At 53.1% G+C, this 19,177-nt stretch overlaps 1 protein-coding gene across 2 annotated transcripts in view; it reads right to left on the reverse strand.

Moving 5' to 3' along the window:
• Positions 1-258: 258 nt before the first annotated feature.
• Positions 259-19,177, reverse strand: part of Mdga1 (MAM domain containing glycosylphosphatidylinositol anchor 1) — a 60,869-nt gene continuing 41,950 nt past the window's right edge. The window contains exons 8-17 of one of the 2 annotated variants that reach the window (XM_021149662.2): positions 16,578-16,874; positions 15,864-16,151; positions 14,557-14,708; positions 13,576-13,753; positions 13,330-13,353; positions 12,235-12,387; positions 11,799-11,933; positions 6,689-6,819; positions 6,380-6,488; positions 259-4,667 (exon numbers count right to left, since the gene is read on the reverse strand). In XM_021149662.2, coding sequence (XP_021005321.1) covers positions 4,576-4,667; positions 6,380-6,488; positions 6,689-6,819; positions 11,799-11,933; positions 12,235-12,387; positions 13,330-13,353; positions 13,576-13,753; positions 14,557-14,708; positions 15,864-16,151; positions 16,578-16,874 — 1,559 coding nt within the window. In that variant the 3' untranslated portion in view covers positions 259-4,575. The remainder of the gene's footprint in view (positions 4,668-6,379; positions 6,489-6,688; positions 6,820-11,798; positions 11,934-12,234; positions 12,388-13,329; positions 13,354-13,575; positions 13,754-14,556; positions 14,709-15,863; positions 16,152-16,577; positions 16,875-19,177) is intronic. The other variant, XM_029471708.1, reaches the window with a different exon arrangement.

Below are 19,177 nucleotides of genomic sequence, written 5' to 3' on the forward strand. Positions count from 1 at the left end.
GAAGTTCATTGTGGGCAGACAGGACATAAGTGTCCTCTGTGCAGGCTGCCCTGACAGGTGGCAGGGAAGAAAGGCTGCCCCTGCCCTGCCCTGCCCTGCCCTGCCCTGCCCTGCCCTGCCCTGCCCTGCCCAGCCCAGCTCAGCCCAGCCCCAGCCCAGCCCAGCCCAGCCCAGCCCAGCCCAGCCCAGCCCAGCCCCTCCCAGCCCCGCCCCTTGCTCGCCCTCCCAGAAACCCAACACAGGCAGGCTGGCCCTGAGTTCTAGAACACTGCATCTTTATTGATTGGAACAACCGCGTCCGCAACTAGAGGTTACATTTTGGGGGTTGTGGAAGAGCGAAAGATGGGTGGTGGAAAACAGAGGCTGGGTGGAGACAGAGAGCAAGGCAAAGGGGTGCATCAGGGTCGTGAGAGACCCCCGTGTCACCCATGAGTGTGTGTAGGGGGTCTCCTGTTGTGCTTTTAGCTTGGTGGCAGGGTAGGTAGGGCAGACGAGTGGGCCTGGGCATATGGGGAGGATTGGCTTTCCTCCATCTGTGAGGCGCCAGGGCAGGAATAGTCCCTACTTTCCTGTCCCTTATGGGATGGGGATAAGCATTTGATGATCAGACTTCCCTGGGGTAGGGGGTGGTAATGGTTGGGGATGCCCTGGAGCAGGCCCCTTCCTGCAGAACTGGGCTGAGATTGGGGGTTGGGGGAAAATGGGATGTCTGGGTGGGTGGAGGGCAGGAAGGTGCTAGGAGGGAGAGAATTTTTATCAGGACCCCTGGACAATGAATGCAGGCCAAACATGGAAGGGAGAGGGATGGGGACAGGCAGATGCCTTCTCTCTGAACCTCAGTTTTCACACCTGTACAGTGGGCACACCAGATTCGATGTCCTTTAAGGTCCATTCCAGTGCTAAGGGTGAAGAGATCTCCAGAAAAGAGTGGCCCTCCTGCATACACATACACACACACACACACACACACACACACACACACACACACACATGCACCCATATGCCCAGTACTGACAGAATGGAATGAACCCAGAATCTGAGCTCAGCCAGTGGCCTGCAGGAACTCTCCGGTACAGGGAGGTTCATTCATCACACTCCTAGGACATTCCCTGGAAACAACCCTCCCTAGTCCCATGGAGCTGTCCAATCAGAGGAAAATCCAAGAGCACTTCATGTCTTCTGCAGCCCTCCTGGTCCCGATGATGAGACACCAGCCTCCGCCAGCCTCGGTTCCCAGCCCAGCCTGTGCAGACAGTAGTGGTGACAGTAACAGTCTCCATGTGGCAACCGTGCTGTCCATGGGCGAGGTGTCCGCAGTCTGGGAGAAGAGGGCAGAGTAGGACAGGAAGATGGTTTCTCTCTCAAAATATTCGAGTAACACCTGTCACACATGTAACCGGCCTCGGCAGCATGGAGAGCACCCAGAGAAGGGTCAGTTCCACTCAGCTGTCTGTAGCTATTCTGGTAAGAGGTTCCCAGGAGCAGTGATCAGTGCTACGACATCCCCAGGGCTGTAGCACTAGGCTTCCAAGAATTGAGCCAGGCCTGCCCGTCTCTGTTCCAGCTTCTGCGTTCGAGCCGTGGAAAGCCTGCATTTCCGAGGCTCATTCTGGCCCCGCTAGCCTGAACAGGTGCTTCCAGAGAACAGGAGAAGGATGGTGAGTGGGAAAGAGGGAATTATGGGAGGAGTGTGCCAGGAGCAGCAGGTTTTGTCTTCACGGACGAATGAGGCATGTAGGTTAACTGTGGTCCCAAGGGGCAGGACAGCCCAGCTGAGGCTACCACCCATCAGCTGTTCTTTACTGCCTGGTCCCAAGAATGCCTTTCTCCTCCCAGACACTAACTTGTAGGGGCCAGGAGTAAAAGGACCCCAGAACCCTGAGAGCTTTACTCTGGGATCCCTGCTTTAAGGCCACAATTTCCCTCAGTTCCCCCAGCAAAGAGGGTGAGGCTGCCACTGTAGAGATCCGCTCAATCCTCTCGATCCCTTCAGCCTGATCTGGAACCGGGGTGTTCACAGGCCACCTACCCCAACATGGACCCCACACTCAAACATACAGGAATGTAGGCTCACAGGTGTCCATGTGCAAAAGGCTCCTGCCCTACAGTTACACTTACTCTCAACCCTGCACATGACTAAATGCTTCTGGTACATGCACACACATATCAACCACACAGCCCCTGCACACAGTGGGCTCTTCTAGACTAGCACACCCCAGCCTCACTCACTTGCACAGGAGGGTGGGCTTCTTAAACAGGCTTTGTAATCTCAGGCCACACACCCTCAGGCATGTCTGCTCTCACCACAAAGAAGGTTCGGGAACATGGGGCCTACACATACTATGAACCTTTCCTGTGTCCAGCTCTAAGATACAGAAGGAGGAGTCCCCACAATAAAGCAGTGAGGACAGTGGGCCGATATGGGGGAGCAGGCTTAGGGTGAAGCAGGAACCCCAGGAGGAGCAGAGGGAGCCATTTCTCCAACATAGCACTGACTCAGAGGCCCTGGAGTTGAGACGACCCTGGCTTCCCCTCTCGGGTTATCCTAAGAGGTTTCTTAATGTTTCTAATACCAGGCTGTGTTCCCAAGATGTTAAATCACACCCTACACTTAGGCTGACCCCTGCTCAGTTGATTCTATAGCCAGGGCCAGGGACTACTGGCTTATAGAATCCATTCTACAAGGTTTCTACTCTAGTGTCTCTCGTGAGCAAGAATGAAGGAGGAGCTCAGAGTGGGAGGGACTCACAGTCTAGTTGGGGTAGTAGACTCGGCACAGATGGGATAATTAAGGAGCAATACCCTGCAGATGTCACAGAATCTTATTCTGCAAACAGAGCAACTCACTTTGGACAAAGGGCTTGAAGGGCCAGGAAGGCGGCCACACTGATTGGGTACCAGGATGCCCTGCTGTAGCCTGGCCTGACCTTCTAGCAGCCAGTGATGATGGTGGTGAAGAAGATGGTGATGGTGGTGGTGGTGATGATGATACAAGCCAGGTGGGGTTGAGGGCTAAGCAGCAAGGGTCTCAATCCTCAGTGAGCCTCCGGGTGCTGCGATGAAGCTGGGGTTCCAGGCTCTTCTCTGCAACTGTCCCCCACAATGCACAGGGAAGAGCCCTGTGCCACACCTCCAGCCAAGGAGCTAGCCTTCAATAGGGTCATCTGTAAGCTCTTTGTCATCCAAAGGGGGTTGAAAGGCCATAGCAGGCAATCTGAGACTGCAGACAGGGCCAGCACCCCACAAACATGTCATTGAGGTGAAGACTGCACGCTGCCACTCACCCACAGAGACAGGGTTTACTACGCCCTACCTCGTGTTCCTGCACGCTCCCATCCAATGATGCGCACAGTGGTACATGGACACAGATGGGCACACACGCTTTCACACCTGCAGAGATGCACATACAGACACACTCAAACATGGACACACAGAGGTTAGGATTCTGCTCTCCTGTGGAAGCTAGGTAGTGGGTAAAGGGACCCAAAGAGGAAAGTTCTAGATCCTATCCTAACAGTTCCAAGGACAAAAACCTCTTCCCAGCTCCCAGGGAACAAAGAAATGCAGCCACCTCCATCCATCTCCCTCCCTCACCCCTCTACTCCACAGGGCTGACTAGACAGTGTCTTATCCTCCCCAGTCCTCTCTGCCAGACTCTCTGATCAAATACCTAAGAAACAGGGGGTCCACTCCACTGTGACTTCATGTTCTCTGTGGGAACATGGGGTCACAGAGGCCAGGCTCTGTGCTTCCCAGTGCCAATCCTCACCTGGGTATATAATATGGACACCACTCCTCACATATCAGCGCCCCCTGTCCCTGGAAGTCCCAAGCTGGGACTCTCTGGAGTGGCATCTAGCGGCTGGTCAGAGTCAGGCAGAAGGTGGGAGATAGTCCTAATACTGTACATACCCTAAGCCCTGTGCTGCGGGCCCTCTCAAGTGGGTACAGTGGGGAGGGCAAGAGGGAGTCCTAGGAACAGGTCAGGGGATCTGAGTTGAGCAATGTGTCCACTCTGAAGCAGGTGCCCCTTCCTTGTCAGCCTCTGATCAAGGGGCAGTCGGAGAGCTCACAGAGTCCCGACTGGCCTGCCTCTGCACCCTGTGACCTCCATCCAGGCAGCCCAAGTCTGATATTCTGCCCACATCTGGCTCCCTTCTGGCAAGCCTCTGGGCTGGAGTTCGGCCTTGAGTCAGGGGACAAGGCAAGGTCAGACAGACACAGCGCAGTGTGCAGACAAGATGAGTCCTATGTCGCACCAAGGTCCCTGGAGGTGGTGGACGCCATTCACGTAAGTCCCATCTCCACAGTAAGAAGGTGCTGGCAGGTCGAATAAAAACTTGTGCTTTAATATATCTGTGGTGAGTGTGAGTGTGTGCGTGTGTTGAACAACCACCAGAGCCTGGCCTGGCCTCTGTCCGAGTTCTCTGCTCATCAATGCAGCCAATGAAGGCCCCCTCCCTGGCGGGCTGGCCCCGCCCCTAGGCACCCCGGCTGGCAGGGGTCAGTCTTTGGTACGATGTGGACACTTTGGTGTGCCGGCGGCAGGGCGGGGTGGGGGCCACACAGCTCTCATCATCTCTGCAACGCCAAGAGGAAGATGGCCATGGATCCCCAAAGTTGCAGGCTGGACAGGCGCGGGGCTCCGCTGCCTGGCATCACAACCACTGTGACACAAGATAGAGAAGAAACAGGCCAGGATTCTGGTTAGCTCCATCTTTGACAGGGAGGAACAGACAGGTAGGTTATGAGAGGCCCCGTGACTCAGTTTCTACTCTTCAGGGAGTGAAGGAAGCCTGAAGGTGGGTGTTCACACAGTCCACACAGCTCACACAGCTCACACAACTCACACAGTCCACACAGCTCACACAGTCTACACAGCTCACACAGTCCACACAGCTCACACAGCTCACACAGTCCACACAGTCCACACAATCCACACAGTCCACACAGTTCACACAGTTAACACAGCTCACACAGTCCACACAGTCCACACAGCTCACACAGTCTACACAGCTCACACAGCTCACACAGTCCACACAGTCCACACAGTCCACACAGTCCACACAGTCCACACAGTCCACACAGTCCACACAATCCACACAGTCCACACAACTCACACAGTCCACACAGCTCACACAGTCCACACAGTCCACACAATCCACACAGTCCACACAACTCACACAGTCCACACAGCTCACACAGTCCACACAGCTCACACAGCTCACACAGTCCACACAGTCCACACAGTCCACACAATCCTCACAGCTCACACAGTCCACACAATCTACACAGTCCACACAGTCCACACAATCCTCACAGCTCACACANCAGTCCACACAATCCTCACAGCTCACACAGTCCACACAATCTACACAGTCCACACAGTCCACACAATCCTCACAGCTCACACAGTCCACACAATCCACACAGTCCACACAGTCCACACAGCTCACACAGTCTACACAGTCCACACAATCCACACAGCTCACACAGTCCACACAACTCACACAGTCCACACAGCTCACACAGCTCACACAGTCCACACAGTTAACACAGCTCACACAGTCTACATAGTCCACACAGCTCACACAGTCCACACAGCTCACACAGTCCACACAGCTCACACAGCTCACACAGTCCACACAACTCACACAGTCCACACAGTCCACACAGCTCACACAGCTCACACAGTCCACACAACTCACACAGTCCACACAGTCCACACAGCTCACACAGTCCACACAGTTAACACAGCTCACACAGTCTACATAGTCCACACAGCTCACACAGCTCACACAGTCCACACAGTCCACACAGTCCACACAGTCCACACAATCCACACAGTCCACACAGTTCACACAGTTAACACAGCTCACACAGCTCACACAGTCCACACAGCTCACACAGCTCACACAGTCTACATAGTCCACACAGCTCACACAGTCCACACAGCTCACACAGTCCACACAATCCACACAGCTCACACAGTCCACACAACTCACACAGTCCACACAGCTCACACAGCTCACACAGTCCACACAGCTCACACAGTCCACACAGTCCACACAGCTCACACAGTCCACACAACTCACACAGCTCACACAGTCCACCCAGTTCACACAGGAAATACCTGGGCCATAGGTATACACTAAAGATACCTCAGTAAGCTTAGGCAGGTAAGTGGAGGCAGGGCCTGTGGCCTCTTTGGGTCCTCCATATTCCTCACAGCCTGACTTGGGGTGGGCACTCACTTACAGTCAGACACACAGACTTGTCTTGTCATCCAGACATCCTAAGCCTTCCATCCCAGCCCCCTCCTTGTCCTCTTCCATCCTCCTCCCCCCCTCTTTTCCCCAACCCATGTCCAGACTCATACCTTTGTTGGGATCCATCTGCCTCCGGGGACACTCTCCCTTCTTCAGTGTGACATCATCTATGGCAATATCCCCCAGGTAGCCCGAGCCTCGAACCCCCTCAAAAATAATCTGGGGTGGGGTCAGAGAGCAGGGGGAGGGGTTGGGGACGTTGGGCCTGGCACCAGAGCCTCCCCACCCCTTCACCTCGGGCTACCTGGAAGACCCCATCCCCTGCCTTAACCACCCCCGGGAGCCTGCAGGGGACCTCCCTAAGACCTCTGGCCAGGGCAGCCACCTGCCTTCAGAGCAGCCTTCAGCCATCTTCTTACCTGGAAGGGCCCACTGGGGTTGATGGGTACATGGGCCTGCTGCCACACATTACCCTTATTGCCACTGAGGGACCAGGCATGCGTGTCTAGAGCGCCTTTGTTCCTGGACCGCACCAGAAGGTTGAGGGAGCCTGTGGCAGAAGGGAGAGCGAGCAGTGAGGTTGGGGAGGACACCTCTGCCTTCCAGTCTTTTCCAAGCCACCCCCTCCCTCCTTCACCCCATCTTCAGCACAGCCCTGCTGGGTGGGACCTGGTCCTGTCCCCAGACCAGCTTGCAGAGTTAGTTCTTCCCTTTTTTCCTTTCATTCCCATGAAATCAGTGAATCAGGCCTGGCACAAACACACACCACCATCTCCACCCAAGAGTGAAATCGCCATCCCAGAGGCGGCCTCCTGCCTCAGCTCCGACAGGGTTCTATGTACACATATAGAGCATATGTACACTGTAAGTGGGCTGCAGAGAGGGACTGGCCATCTTTATTTGTATAGTTTATATATATATATATATATATATGTGTGTGTGTGTGTGTGTGTGTGTGTGTGTGTGTGTGTGTGTATGTTTATATATATATATACAGATGGATCCCAACAAAGGTATGAGTCTGGACATGGGTTGGGGAAAAGAGGGGGGGGGGGAGAAGGAAGAGGACAGGGAGGGGGCTGGGATGGAGGGCTTAGGATGTCTGGATGACAAGAACTGTGTGTCTGACTGTGAGTGCCCACCCCCAGTCAGGCTGTGAGGAATATGGAGGACCCAATTCCTCCACATACACACACATACACACACACACACACACACACACACACACACACACACACATATATATGTATATATGTGTATATACGTATGTATGTATAGAGAGAGAGAGGGAGAGGGAGGGAGGGAAAGAGAGAGAGAGAGATTTCTTTTTATTTATGTGCATGTATGCACACACACATCTGTGGAGGCCACAACAGAGCACAGGAGCCACGAGAACCAGGGTGACAGGTCACTATAAACTGCCTGACACGGTGCCAGGAACCAAACGCAGTGGTCTCTGAGAACAGCAAGTGCCCTTGACCTCTGAGCCATCGCTTGTAGCTTTGTTAATTTATCTATGTATTCATTTATTCATTCATTGATTTTAGGAGAGAGGTGGGCGCATGCCATAGTGTGTGTGTGGTCACAGGACAATGAGTAGGTGGGGGTCAGCTTCTTCTTCTACCATGTGGATTCTGGGGACTGAACTTGCTATCATGAACTATTACTGGGCCATCCTGCAGGCCCATGCATGTGTGGTTTTAAATTATATTTATTATTATCATTATTATTAGTGTGTGTGTGTGTGTGTGTGTGCGTGCGTGTGTGGGTGTGTGTAGCTCATGGATAGACAGCCGGCTTGCCAGCAGATCCCTAGGATTTTCCTGTCTTGGTCCCCATCTCCCCAGTCCCATCAGATCACAGGTATGATCTGCCACTCAGCTTTTCCTTGGGTCCCAAGGATCTGAATTCAGGGCCTCACGCTTGATTAGTAAACACTTCACCCTCTGAGCCGGCTCTCCGGCTCCTTTATCTGGATGTCTTGTGCACTGGATAAAGCCAGCCATCCCAGCCAGATTTTTCCTAACACGGATGCTAGGCACAGCAAAATAAATCAACACTGGAACACAGAACAATTTAGTTAAAAGACATCGGGGGTGGGGGGCTACTTGGCTATGGCGAATAGAATTAGGGTAAGAGTTGGGGGCACTAGCCTAGGGGCGGTGAACCCATCTGTGCAACCTTGGGGGGATCTGGAACCCCAGGAGCTCTGAGGGGCACGGGGAGAGGAGCGGATTGCAGCTTTAGTGAAAGGCACCCGGTTGCGGTCAGTGTCCACTGGCTGTCTCTTTCAGCCCATCTTGTGGCACAAGAGACCTGGCTCTGCAGGAAAGGAAATCCATCTTCAGAGGCTCCCGATGGCTGGCATTTCCATGGCGTTGCCCACAGACAAAGCTGCACCATCTGTGATACCAGATAGACAGACAGCCGCCCCCCTCCCCCCTGTTGTGGGGCGAGTCACCAAATGTTACCTGCCTTGGATGAAAGGGAGTTGGCTAGGACCAAGGAGAGCTGACGAGACACAAAGTTTAGGGACAGCTGGTGCCCAGAGCTGCCAGGCACCATGGGGAGGGGGGGTGTTATATAGCAGAACCAGGCCTGGGGGACACGCTAACGGCTCAAAGCCAGCAGGACCTCAACAGTCAAGGATGGGTGCCTAAGAGGGTAGCCACTTGTCCTAGACAAACAGGAAATGGCCACTCTGGCTTCAGCGTGGCCCAGACCATTGCTTTTCAGAGGCCTTACAAGCCCCCAACTGCAAAACAAATATGAGTTTGAGCTCGGGCTGAGACTCTGTTTCAGAAACAATTTTTTAAAAAAGATTTATTCATTTTTATTTTATGTGTATGAGTGTTGGTCTGCATGTATACAAGTGTGTATACAAGAGTGTCTGGTGTCAAAGGAGATCAGACGAGGGCATCAGATGCCCCCAAACAGGGTTATAGACCAGTTTGAGATGTCATGTGGGCGCTAGGAATTGAACCCAGGTCCTCTTCAAGAACAGCAACTATTGTTTTGACTGCCAGGCCGTCTCTTTAGTGAAATCAATGAGCTCTAGGTTCAGTGAAAGACCGTTTCTCAAAAACTTAACATGGGCCAAGTATGGTATTGTATGTCTATAATCCTAGCACACAGAAGGCAAAGGCAGGCAGATCGAAAGACCCTCAAACAAAACAAAACAAACAAAACAAAACAAAACAACAAAACAAAACAAAACAAAACGTAAATAAGGTGGAGTCTGACTGAGGAACAATGTCTGAGGTTGACCTCTGAACTCCACAGGCAGGGGCACATACACAGACTAGAAAATTCGCAGAGCCCCCCTCCCATGTGTGCACATAAAAATGAAAAAAATGAGGGTCTGGCGAGATGGCTCAGTGGTTAAGAGCACTGACTGATCTTCCAGAAGCCCTGAGTTCAATTCCCAGCAACCCCAGAGTGGCTCATGACCATCTGTAATGGGAACCGATGCCCTAAATAAATATTTTTTAAAAAATGAAAAAGCAACAAAGGACAGCTACCTTCAGTGGGGTAGTGAGGGATTCCCCCAGGAGACCCAAGTGAAGGAATGAATAATGTCCAGGCCAGGGACCACTCTGAGCAAAGCCTGCAGAAGCAGGGATGTGCTCTTATTCAAGCCAGGCACTGGGGTGCCAGTGTCAGGTGGTAACAATTAAGGTCAGAGATGGGTTGTGCTGTGCCTGGCATGGGAGACCTGAGGATGGGGACAGAAAGGGTCAGAGGGTCCTGAGCCAAGGAGTAGTGTGACCTGGGATGGAGTCTCTCCACAACTGGAGGATTCTGTCAGTGGTCAGGATGCCTTTCGCCTCTGGAATAGCCTATTCCTGTCCCATAGGTTTGTCAGTGAGAGTCCCCCTTAGATGGCCTCAAGGCTGCCTCCCAATAGCTTTACTGCCTAGTATTCACCCCACCCCTGTGAAGCTCAGAGCAAGGACTACGAGTCACAGACATGGTCCCCTCAGGCTTTCTGTCCCCCCTAATTCCAGGCTCTTACAACAACCTCTGTGTCCCTCCTGACACCTAGATGTCCAGGGCCACTCTAAGCTGACAGTGACCCACCATCTCCATATTTGCCTGGTGTTGTTGGGGTGACTGCCCTGAAACTAAATAGAAACGAGGTCAGACATTCAAGGCCATCCACCTTTCTCACCACTACCACCCCCAGGGGAGGGGGAACTTCTCAGAGTCCAGACCCAGGCACAGTACTGGTCTGCTTAAATGATTTGGGGTCAAAGGTCCTGTCCCACCACCCCCATCCTGGGTTATTTGGCCAGCATGACCCTCCTTCCTCGATCTGGAAACTTCTCCTGGGTGAGCCAGCGAGACTGTGGGCATCTTAAGTTGCTGTGGGATGGGGATGGGGAGGGGCACGCAAGGACAATGGAGAAACTTCAGTCGACTGATAAGGAAGGATTGCCAAGATGATGGATGGTCCAGAGGGAAAAGGTGAGCATAAAAACAGTATAAAACGGTGAGGAGAGAGGATGCCTGTGCTCTGCCTTTACTGCCTTCTCTTTTATAACTTTCAGTCCCTGTAAAACACATTAGTTTTCTCCTGTAGGTTAAAAAACAAACAAACAAGCCGGGCAGTGGTGGCACACACCTTTAATCCCAGCACTTGGAGGCAGAGACAGGTGGATTTCTGAGTTTGAGGCCAGCCTGGTCTACAGAGTGACTTCCAGGACAGCCAGGGCTACACAGAGAAACCCTGTCTCGAGAAAAAACAAAAACTAAAACAATTTTTTTGTTTAATAAGATGGGGTCTCACTATGCAGTCCTGGCTGGCTTGGAACTGGCTATGTAGACCAGGCTGGCCTCAAAACTGAGCCCTGCTTCTACCTCCTGAGTGCTGGGATCAAAGGCACGCACCACCATACCCAGCGTAAGCCCCACATTAAACAATTTTTGTGTTCTCAGCAGGCTCCCCAGACCAACCCCCACATGGGCTCCGTGTTTCTTGTCATCTGCTGTCCTGATGCTGACCGAGGTTACCACGGTGGTCACTACTAACTCCTATCAGCTGCTGTTAGCTGTCAGGCTTTCTGTAGGGCAGGGACTTGTCCGTCTCCTGCATCAAAGCGACTGATGCAGGAGCCATGGCATCCTATGCGCACTGTCTCCCCATTCTGTGGTTTCACTTCCCTCTTACACTTAGGGAACAGCTCTTCCTCTTGCTGCTCAGGAAGGGAGACACACCCCATCCAGTGCTGTGTTTAGGATTCAGGGAGATCAGACCCTGGATGGAGTGCTTTGTTTCTCTGTCTTGGGAAAATACTTAACCTCTCTGAATTATGTGGACCCCTGTACCTGGCAAGTTGTCTACACACAACCAAAACAGCTAAGGGGTGTTCTCCAGCCCCAGCACAGCTCGCCCACTGTTCCCCATCCCTATGCACAGGTTAGCCAACTTGAGATGCTGAGGCTTCCTTGGGAAGTCCCGGGCCTCCTGTAGCCCCCTCATCCTCCCCAGCAAGCATATACAGTCAGATCTCACGGTTTCAAACTCACCGATGTGTTTCCCATACATGTGGTAGAAGAAAGAGACGCAGTAGAACTTGGCACTGGCGTTGTACAGGGGACTCACCAGCCTTGCACGGTCCCCCAGCTCCCTGGGTCTGGATGTCTCAATGAACATGTAATAGCCTGCAGCGGAGGTGGGGGGGGGGGCGGGGTTACACTAGGAGTCTTCCTCCTCTGCCCCAGCCTCTGCACAGCTCATTTCTTTCTAGCTTAGCTGGTGAAGCTCAACCTCCCTGAGGCAAATCAAAGAGCCTTGCCGGGCTTAATTCAGAGTTCAGCTGCTCTATAATTTGTCCAATCAGGTCAAAGCTCTGTCTCCTGGGGATTGCCTGTGTCTCTCCCACCTCTCTCAGACTAGGGGTCTACAGACCTGGACTCCTCCCAGAGGCCACCGGCTATTCTTAACAACAGGCCACGCCCTCACCTTCAGGGGTGCCACTGATGTCAGTAGGGGGCCCAGTATTAGGAGAGCGCTTGGGGTTCTGGGTAAGAGCATTCTGCCGCGTCCAGTCAAAGTTGTCTGTCAGATCCTGGGTGTAGCCGCAGATTTTCTCATCCTCAAAGTGACAGGTGTTGTCTGCGTGGAGGACACAGGGGGTGGGGTGACACAATGAGGTTCAGCTTCAGCCTTTCTTGTCTATCCTTACCCTCCCTCCCCCTTAACATCCCTAAGCCAACTTTAAATACTCTAAACAACAGGTCCTGGGCTTCAGGGCGGTGGCATCCAGGACAAATTTATTCCAGAACAGGACTCTGCCTATTTAAGACTTCCTTCCAGAGTAATGATTCTAGGCATATACAATAAAATGCACAGGGGCTTCAAAGGAAATCAATTAAATTGAAATACAGTTGTCAAAATAGTCTTGTAATCCGTTATATAATAACAGGGGCTCCTTTATTATGTAATTAAATCGCAACATCTACCATGAGGTCTAATAACTACCGTGGTTCTGAAATGCTAATGAATAAAAGTGACATTTGCAGATGTCTGCAACAGCTATAAGGCGCCGGGGAAATGCGGGCTATGTGCAGATGACAGGGTAACAGGTACTGGTGATTATTCTAGCGTGGTTTGTTGTCTGCGTTCATCATTAAAGAACATGTTAAATCTCTGTCAGAAATAATGGCGTGCCTCTTCAGATTCAGACACCCCTGGCCTTCTATCCAGAGGACCCTTGCAGGTGCCCGCCCACCCAGCATCACAGATTACAACCCTACTCCCTTTCTCCCCTAAGCTGCTTTCTGTTTAGGGAATTCCATCGCAGAAACAGAGGACCTTAGGACAGCCCGGACTTTTCCATTACTTTGACGGACAGTGCCCCCCACCAACGTGCAGTCTTTAAGCCCCCGGAATAAACTATGGTTGCAAGTGTCTCCAGGCCATCCTCTGTTGCTGGCATTTTCTATGGAAATACGGGAAGACGTAATGTTTCTCTCTGGGTGTCCCTTCAAGTTCCCTAGTCCCACTTTAGGCTCTGTGTCCCTAAAGAGTAAGGGAAGTTAAGGACTGGGGTCTCACCTGACAGGCTGGGCAAGTTGATAGCTGAAAAGCAAGCAAGGGAACCAAGTCAGAACAAAGAGTGCCCAGGCTGGGGAGCAGGGAGTGGGAGTGTGGGAGGGGGAGGGGGATCTTGGGGCCAGGACTGGGGACCAGTGGGCCTGGCCCACAGGGTAAGTGTGAACAGTGGGGTGCTCCAAGTTTGAAGGGTGTGTAGAAAGGGTTTATGGGATGGGCCCACTCCCCGCTGCCACCGCCATCACCTACGCTCTGTGTAGTGGATGATGCGGGAAGCCATGTCACCAGCCCCAAAGGTGGTGTAGGGTGTGAGGCGGATCTCATAGCTGTGGGGTACTCGGAGGTCAGTCAAGATATACTCCAGCAGCTGTCCCTTCTCCACACGACGAACGGGGATGGCCTTGACCATGGCATTGTGCTGGTTCAACTGTGGATACAGGGGTGTTCCCAGATGCCCAAAAGGCCACAGCCTCCACTGGAGGGGGAGCCCAGGCCCTGGAATGCTTCAGGAGAGTGGAAGGAGCAAAGGTCTGGGACAGCAGGCCTTTGGTTTCCCCATCTTTGAGACGCAACACTTTGCTGTCCCAGGCCTGTCTCTATGCTAACAATAATATATAATAGCATACTATAGCAACAGGCATGGGACAATTAGTGTGTCCTGGGCACTGTAAAGTGCTTAGGCAGCATCAATTCATCTAATATTCAAAAACAACCATCATCTTGAAATAGTAACATTGTCCCACTTCACTGATAAGCAAACGAGGGTCAAAAGAGCTGTTAACTTTCTCAGTCGCTTTAGCAGCTGGCTCTGCCCCCACCTAAGCCCTGTTCCCAAGAGCCACAGTCTCCCCCTTCCTGACCTCCCACTACTGCCTCTTGGACAGAGCAGGACCTCATCGATTGGACCAGGCAGGCATAAGAGTGGCTCACAGTCTGAGGCTTTGTATCACAGAGTCCCCCACCTCAGCCCTGGACACCAGAGTCGATGTCCATCAAACTGGTCTTGCCCTGAGCCCAGCTGTCTTATGTCTGCTTCTCAGCTGTGTCCAGTAAGGAGGATACAGGTGTTCAGAGGCTCGCAGCTCTGGTCACTATATCTGGACTCAGAAAATTGTCAAGACAGAAGGGGCCGGCAGGTGTCTGGGAACTCCTCCCTGTCCCTATCCCGCCCCGCGCCCCCACCCCTGCACATTCCATGCCCCATTGTGCATGTGTCATGCCCAGGCCCACCTGTCGGATGCTGAGTCTGTAGTTGAGCACGGGGTCCACAGCGTCTGGCTCCCTCTGTGTCCACTGTAGCACATAGGAGTAATTCTTGGACAGCTTGTGGCTGCGGGTGGGGTTGGGGGTGTCGAAGTAAAACTCCGGGCTGTAGGCTTTGGCTGAGAGGGCAGGGAGGGGGGCATGGGGCCATGGAGGGTGGGGGTAGGGTGGGGTGGGGTGGGGCGGGAGAGACACAGAGAGAGGAGCCGTGGGAAAGAGGAACAGAGGTGGAGGCAACAAAGAGAAAGGGGTGTCGTGAGGAGAGTTGGTGTTGGAAGGAGAGGGGGTGATGAAGGCGGGTGGGGGTGGGGAGGGGGCGGAGATGGAGGGGGCAGATTGTAAGTTCCAAAAGGGGGATGTTGGTGAGGATAGAAAGAGGAAAGGCCAAGGAAGAAAACAGAAAGATTGGTAAAGACGAGGGCCGGGCATATAGTGAGGGAAGAAAGAAATGATAGGTGGAGGTCAAAGGGTTGGGAGACAGGAAAAATGGGGGGACGGGGAGGGAGGACGGGGGAGGTGGGAAATGTCACAGGGGCCTCTGGCTGGCAAAGCTGAGTGGGTGGGGAGAGGCCTGGAAGGGGGCCAGTGACCTGCAGCCTTCTCTCCTGCTATTGAGGAGGTGGAGGAATGCAAGAACTGAAGGATTCACCCCGTACTTTTGGGGGGCTACTGTGAAAGCCGGGGGGGGGGGCGTGTTCAGGCAACAGGGAATCAGGTCCCTGCGGGTGCACTGCTACCTCTAGGGTGGCAACTGGGGAAAGGTTGGGGGTGGAGGGATGAGTGAGGAGGAGATTATGTTCTGCCTAGTCCAGCCTCAATAGGCTGTTCAGGGGAATGCATCTTCTTCCCTCCAAGCTACAAGCTGGGTACCCAATGGTTTTACCCATTCGCACCCTCTGAGGCCAAGGACTATGGAAGAAAGACTTTGAGCTCTGGCTGAGATGGGACTGGGCCCAGATTTTGATTGTGGGTGGGGCTGAAGGGACAGAAGCACAGAGTGGGAATCAGATGAGGCCAAACGTACAGTGGTGCATTTGAAAGGGGGCGTGGCTGTAAGAGGAACTGGGGTGGAGGGGCGTGGTCTTGAGGGGACGGGCCTTCAAGAGGAGGACAAAAGTCTTAGAAAAGACAAATGCCTAAAGACTGCAGGAGCTAGAAGGAAAGAGCAGCCCAGGCAGGGGGAGGGGTACGGGGAGAGGTTGGGGTGGATGACAGAGCCTGGTCCCAGGAAGGTGTGGGCGAGCAGGCGGGGGTGGGGCTGACCGGACGCTCACCCGAGACCTGGAAGAGGCAGGTGGCTGAGCCCACGTCGTTGGAGACGCTGCACTCGTAGTTTCCGCTGCTGTCACGGGTCAGGGCGTCCAGGCGCAGCTCGGCGTGATCGGGGGTCTCCACAGCAGCGGCGGGGAGAACAGGCGGCGGGGGCAGCAGCTGTCCTTTGAAGCGCCACACGGCCGAGGCGATGCGCTGGGGACTGCCACGCAGGAGCGAGCAGCGCAGGAGCACAGGCCGGCCCAGCGCCTGGCGCAAGTCCTGGGAACTGGGCTCCACCTCTGGAGGGACTGGGGACCGGGACTACCGTCAGTAGGACCATGGAGGAAGCAGCTCATTTGTCCCCCTGTCCCGTGACCTTGGCCTGGGAGGAGCTCAGGGCCGGTACATACTTGAAACTCACTCATACAACACCCACACTCAGACTGCGGGCCATTCACTCCAGCTATGCTTCCTAGACTGGGCCAATAGGCCTCTGGACCTCTGGTAGTGCCTCAGTGGGTCCCCTAGACCAACACATAACGAAAGACCGCATAGCCTGTGAGCTTGGAGCATTGACTCTAAAACTGGTTCAAATCCCAGCCTTGCTGTGCAAACTGAAGCAAATTACTTCCCTGTGCTTCAGTGGAAGGATGTCAAGGAGTTTTTAGGTGGTGTCACACAGTAGGAGGAGTGGTGGGGTTGGCCTAGGTTGGATGTCTGGGGAGGGGACTCACAGTGCACTGTCAGCTGCACCTGAGCCTCCCGGGATCGTACGTTGAAGCCATTGTAGCGAGCTGTCTGGCAGCGGTAGGTGCCGCTCATGTCGCGGCTCACATTCTCCAGCCGCAGCTTCCCATCCGGAGTCTCTTCCAGGGCCAGCCCCGAGGGCAGAAGGGCGGCCTCCTTGTCCACCCGAGACCACAGCACTGGAGGCCGGGGCTTGCCACGAACTTCGCACTGGAGCTCAGCAGGAGAGCCCTCCCTCACTGTCACCACTGCTCGGCCCTTGGGCACACTGATGGTGGGTGGTACTGGAGGAAGGTGGAGAGGGGTGGACCGAATTAGGGACCGTGGTCTCTGACCTGTTGCCCATCCAGGCTGGCCTTGAACTTGCTATGTAGCAGAGGCTAGCTTTGAATTTGTTCTGTTTCAGACTCTCAAGTGCCTTTAATCTCTCCTTCCCAGCCCCTCAGCTTTTCTTACAGAAGTATTTTTATATTTATTTATGTGTATATGCATGTGTATCCACATATGCATGCATGGCCCAAGGAGGCCAAAAGAGGGCACTGGATCCCAGAACTTTCGTTAGAGGGCATAGTGAGCTACCCTGGATTTCTAACCTGGATGCTGGGAGCCACCGGGCCATCTCTCCAGCATCCCTTTAGCTTTTCTTGCCTACAGAATCAGCAAGAAGTGTTTGTGTATCTCCCAACATCTTGTAGCCCTTCTTCCAAAGTAATAAGGATACTTGGTTTCAGTGAGACCCACACCACTCAGAATAGAAACTACATTTCCCAGCATGCATCTGAATAAACGCTGACCAATGGAATATTAAAGAAAATTCAGGTCTTCCTGCAGGTCAGGATGCAGATCACTGGCCTAGTGGAGCCACCATTGCAGAGGTGATGGCGCCTAGAATCCTGAGGAATTTGTGGAGGCCAGCCGCCATCCTAAGCCAGTCTGCTCCACAGCCAACTTCTACACGACAAAACAACACACATTTAGTTTGTGTGCAGGCTCAGGATGGAGCTCCGGGCCTTATACATGCTAAGCCAGAGGCTCTGCTGGTGAGCCACACCCCAGTGGCTAAATCACTATTAATTAGAGTTCCATTATTCACAGCTGAACCCACTCTGCCCCAACACACTGCCAAAAGGAGGGGTTTTTAGAAGACCTCCTTGGGTCTCTGCCCACATCAAACATTTTATCATTAAATGTCAAGTATTGAGCATTAACTATAATTAAATACAAAACAACTATTTGTAAATAACTATACAACCCAGGCGAAGGTCCGGTTATCTCGTTTACAATTTGTATCCTGCCAACATTTGTGCAGCTCTTGGCTTGCATTTCATGCCTTACTCTTCCTATTTTGGAGCCAGTTGGTTCTTCCCCCGCCCCCTCCAGGTTTAAATTGTTTCTAGAGGCTTTTACAAGGCTTCCATGTTCCAGACATCATACCAATGAGCCAAATTCAGAAACAGACTCAGGCTCCTTCACTCAATCAGAAACTTCCGGGCTTCCAAGCCCTCCAGCGCCTCCCCCCACCAAAAGATGAAGAGATTCCCGCTTTTTTTAGCCATGTGCCCTGGGGTTAAAGCTCTAGACTTGGGCTCTGGGGAGGAGGCCCTCAGACCCTGGCCTCATCACCCCAGCCTCAGCTCAAACCTGGACCTTCCTAGATGCAGGATGATCTTGTGAGAAAGCCTCGTTTTGTTTGTTTTGTTTTGTTTTTCCAAGACAGGGATTCTTTGTATAGCCCTGGCTGTCCTGGAACTCACTTTGTAGACCAGGCTGGCCTCGAACTCAGAAATCTGCCTGCCTCTGCCTCCCNAGTGCTGGGATTAAAGGCTTGTGCCACCACTGTCCCAGCATGAGAAATCCTCTTACCTACTGGGAGAGACACCTAGTCTCTTGCACTGTGGGACTTCTGTGTTTTTTTCTGTTTGCTGTACTTTCCCCTGGGTTTAGTTCCTCACCTGGCAGAGCCTACAGCATTGCTCCTCCTACCCCCAAGACCCAAAAGGAGCCCACCTCCTCCTCTGGTTCCTCAGGCAGCCTAGCTTCTCTTCCCTAGAGTCCCCTTTCCAGATCCCCCTTAATCAAGTCTATCTCCTTTAAGAAATCCCTTCTGCTCTCTCCAGTCTCCTTGGGTTTCCCTATGTGCAGATGTCAAAGGTGGGAGGGGTCTGCCAAGGTCTCTGGGTTGAGTTGCCCACCAAGAGAAACTGATTAAGGGTCAGAGGAAGAAGTACTCATAACTATTAGAGTATTTAGTACTCTTGGTACTCATTATAGTACGGCCTGGTCATGTGCCTTACCAGCCAAGGTCAGCTGGCTTCTATACTCGGTCAGGAGACCCTCTTCCAAAAGATCACCCTCTGGTGATCTGCTGCCATCCTCCCATAGTGGGTGGCTGAGCATAGACGCCAGAGGCCCTGCCTGGGCTCTTACCCCAGCTCCGACGTATGCTAAGTTTCTCAACTGTGGATTTCTAAGGCATGCTTATTCATCAGTAAGATAAACTGCCACCCCTGGCTGGTTAGGTAAAGCCACAGTAAAGGTACTTGCTGCCCAACCTATCAACCTGGGTTTGATACCTGAGACCCGCATG

This window comes from Mus caroli, chromosome 17 (assembly GCF_900094665.2).
Source record: "Mus caroli chromosome 17, CAROLI_EIJ_v1.1, whole genome shotgun sequence".
Taxonomy (NCBI): Eukaryota; Metazoa; Chordata; class Mammalia; order Rodentia; family Muridae; genus Mus; species Mus caroli.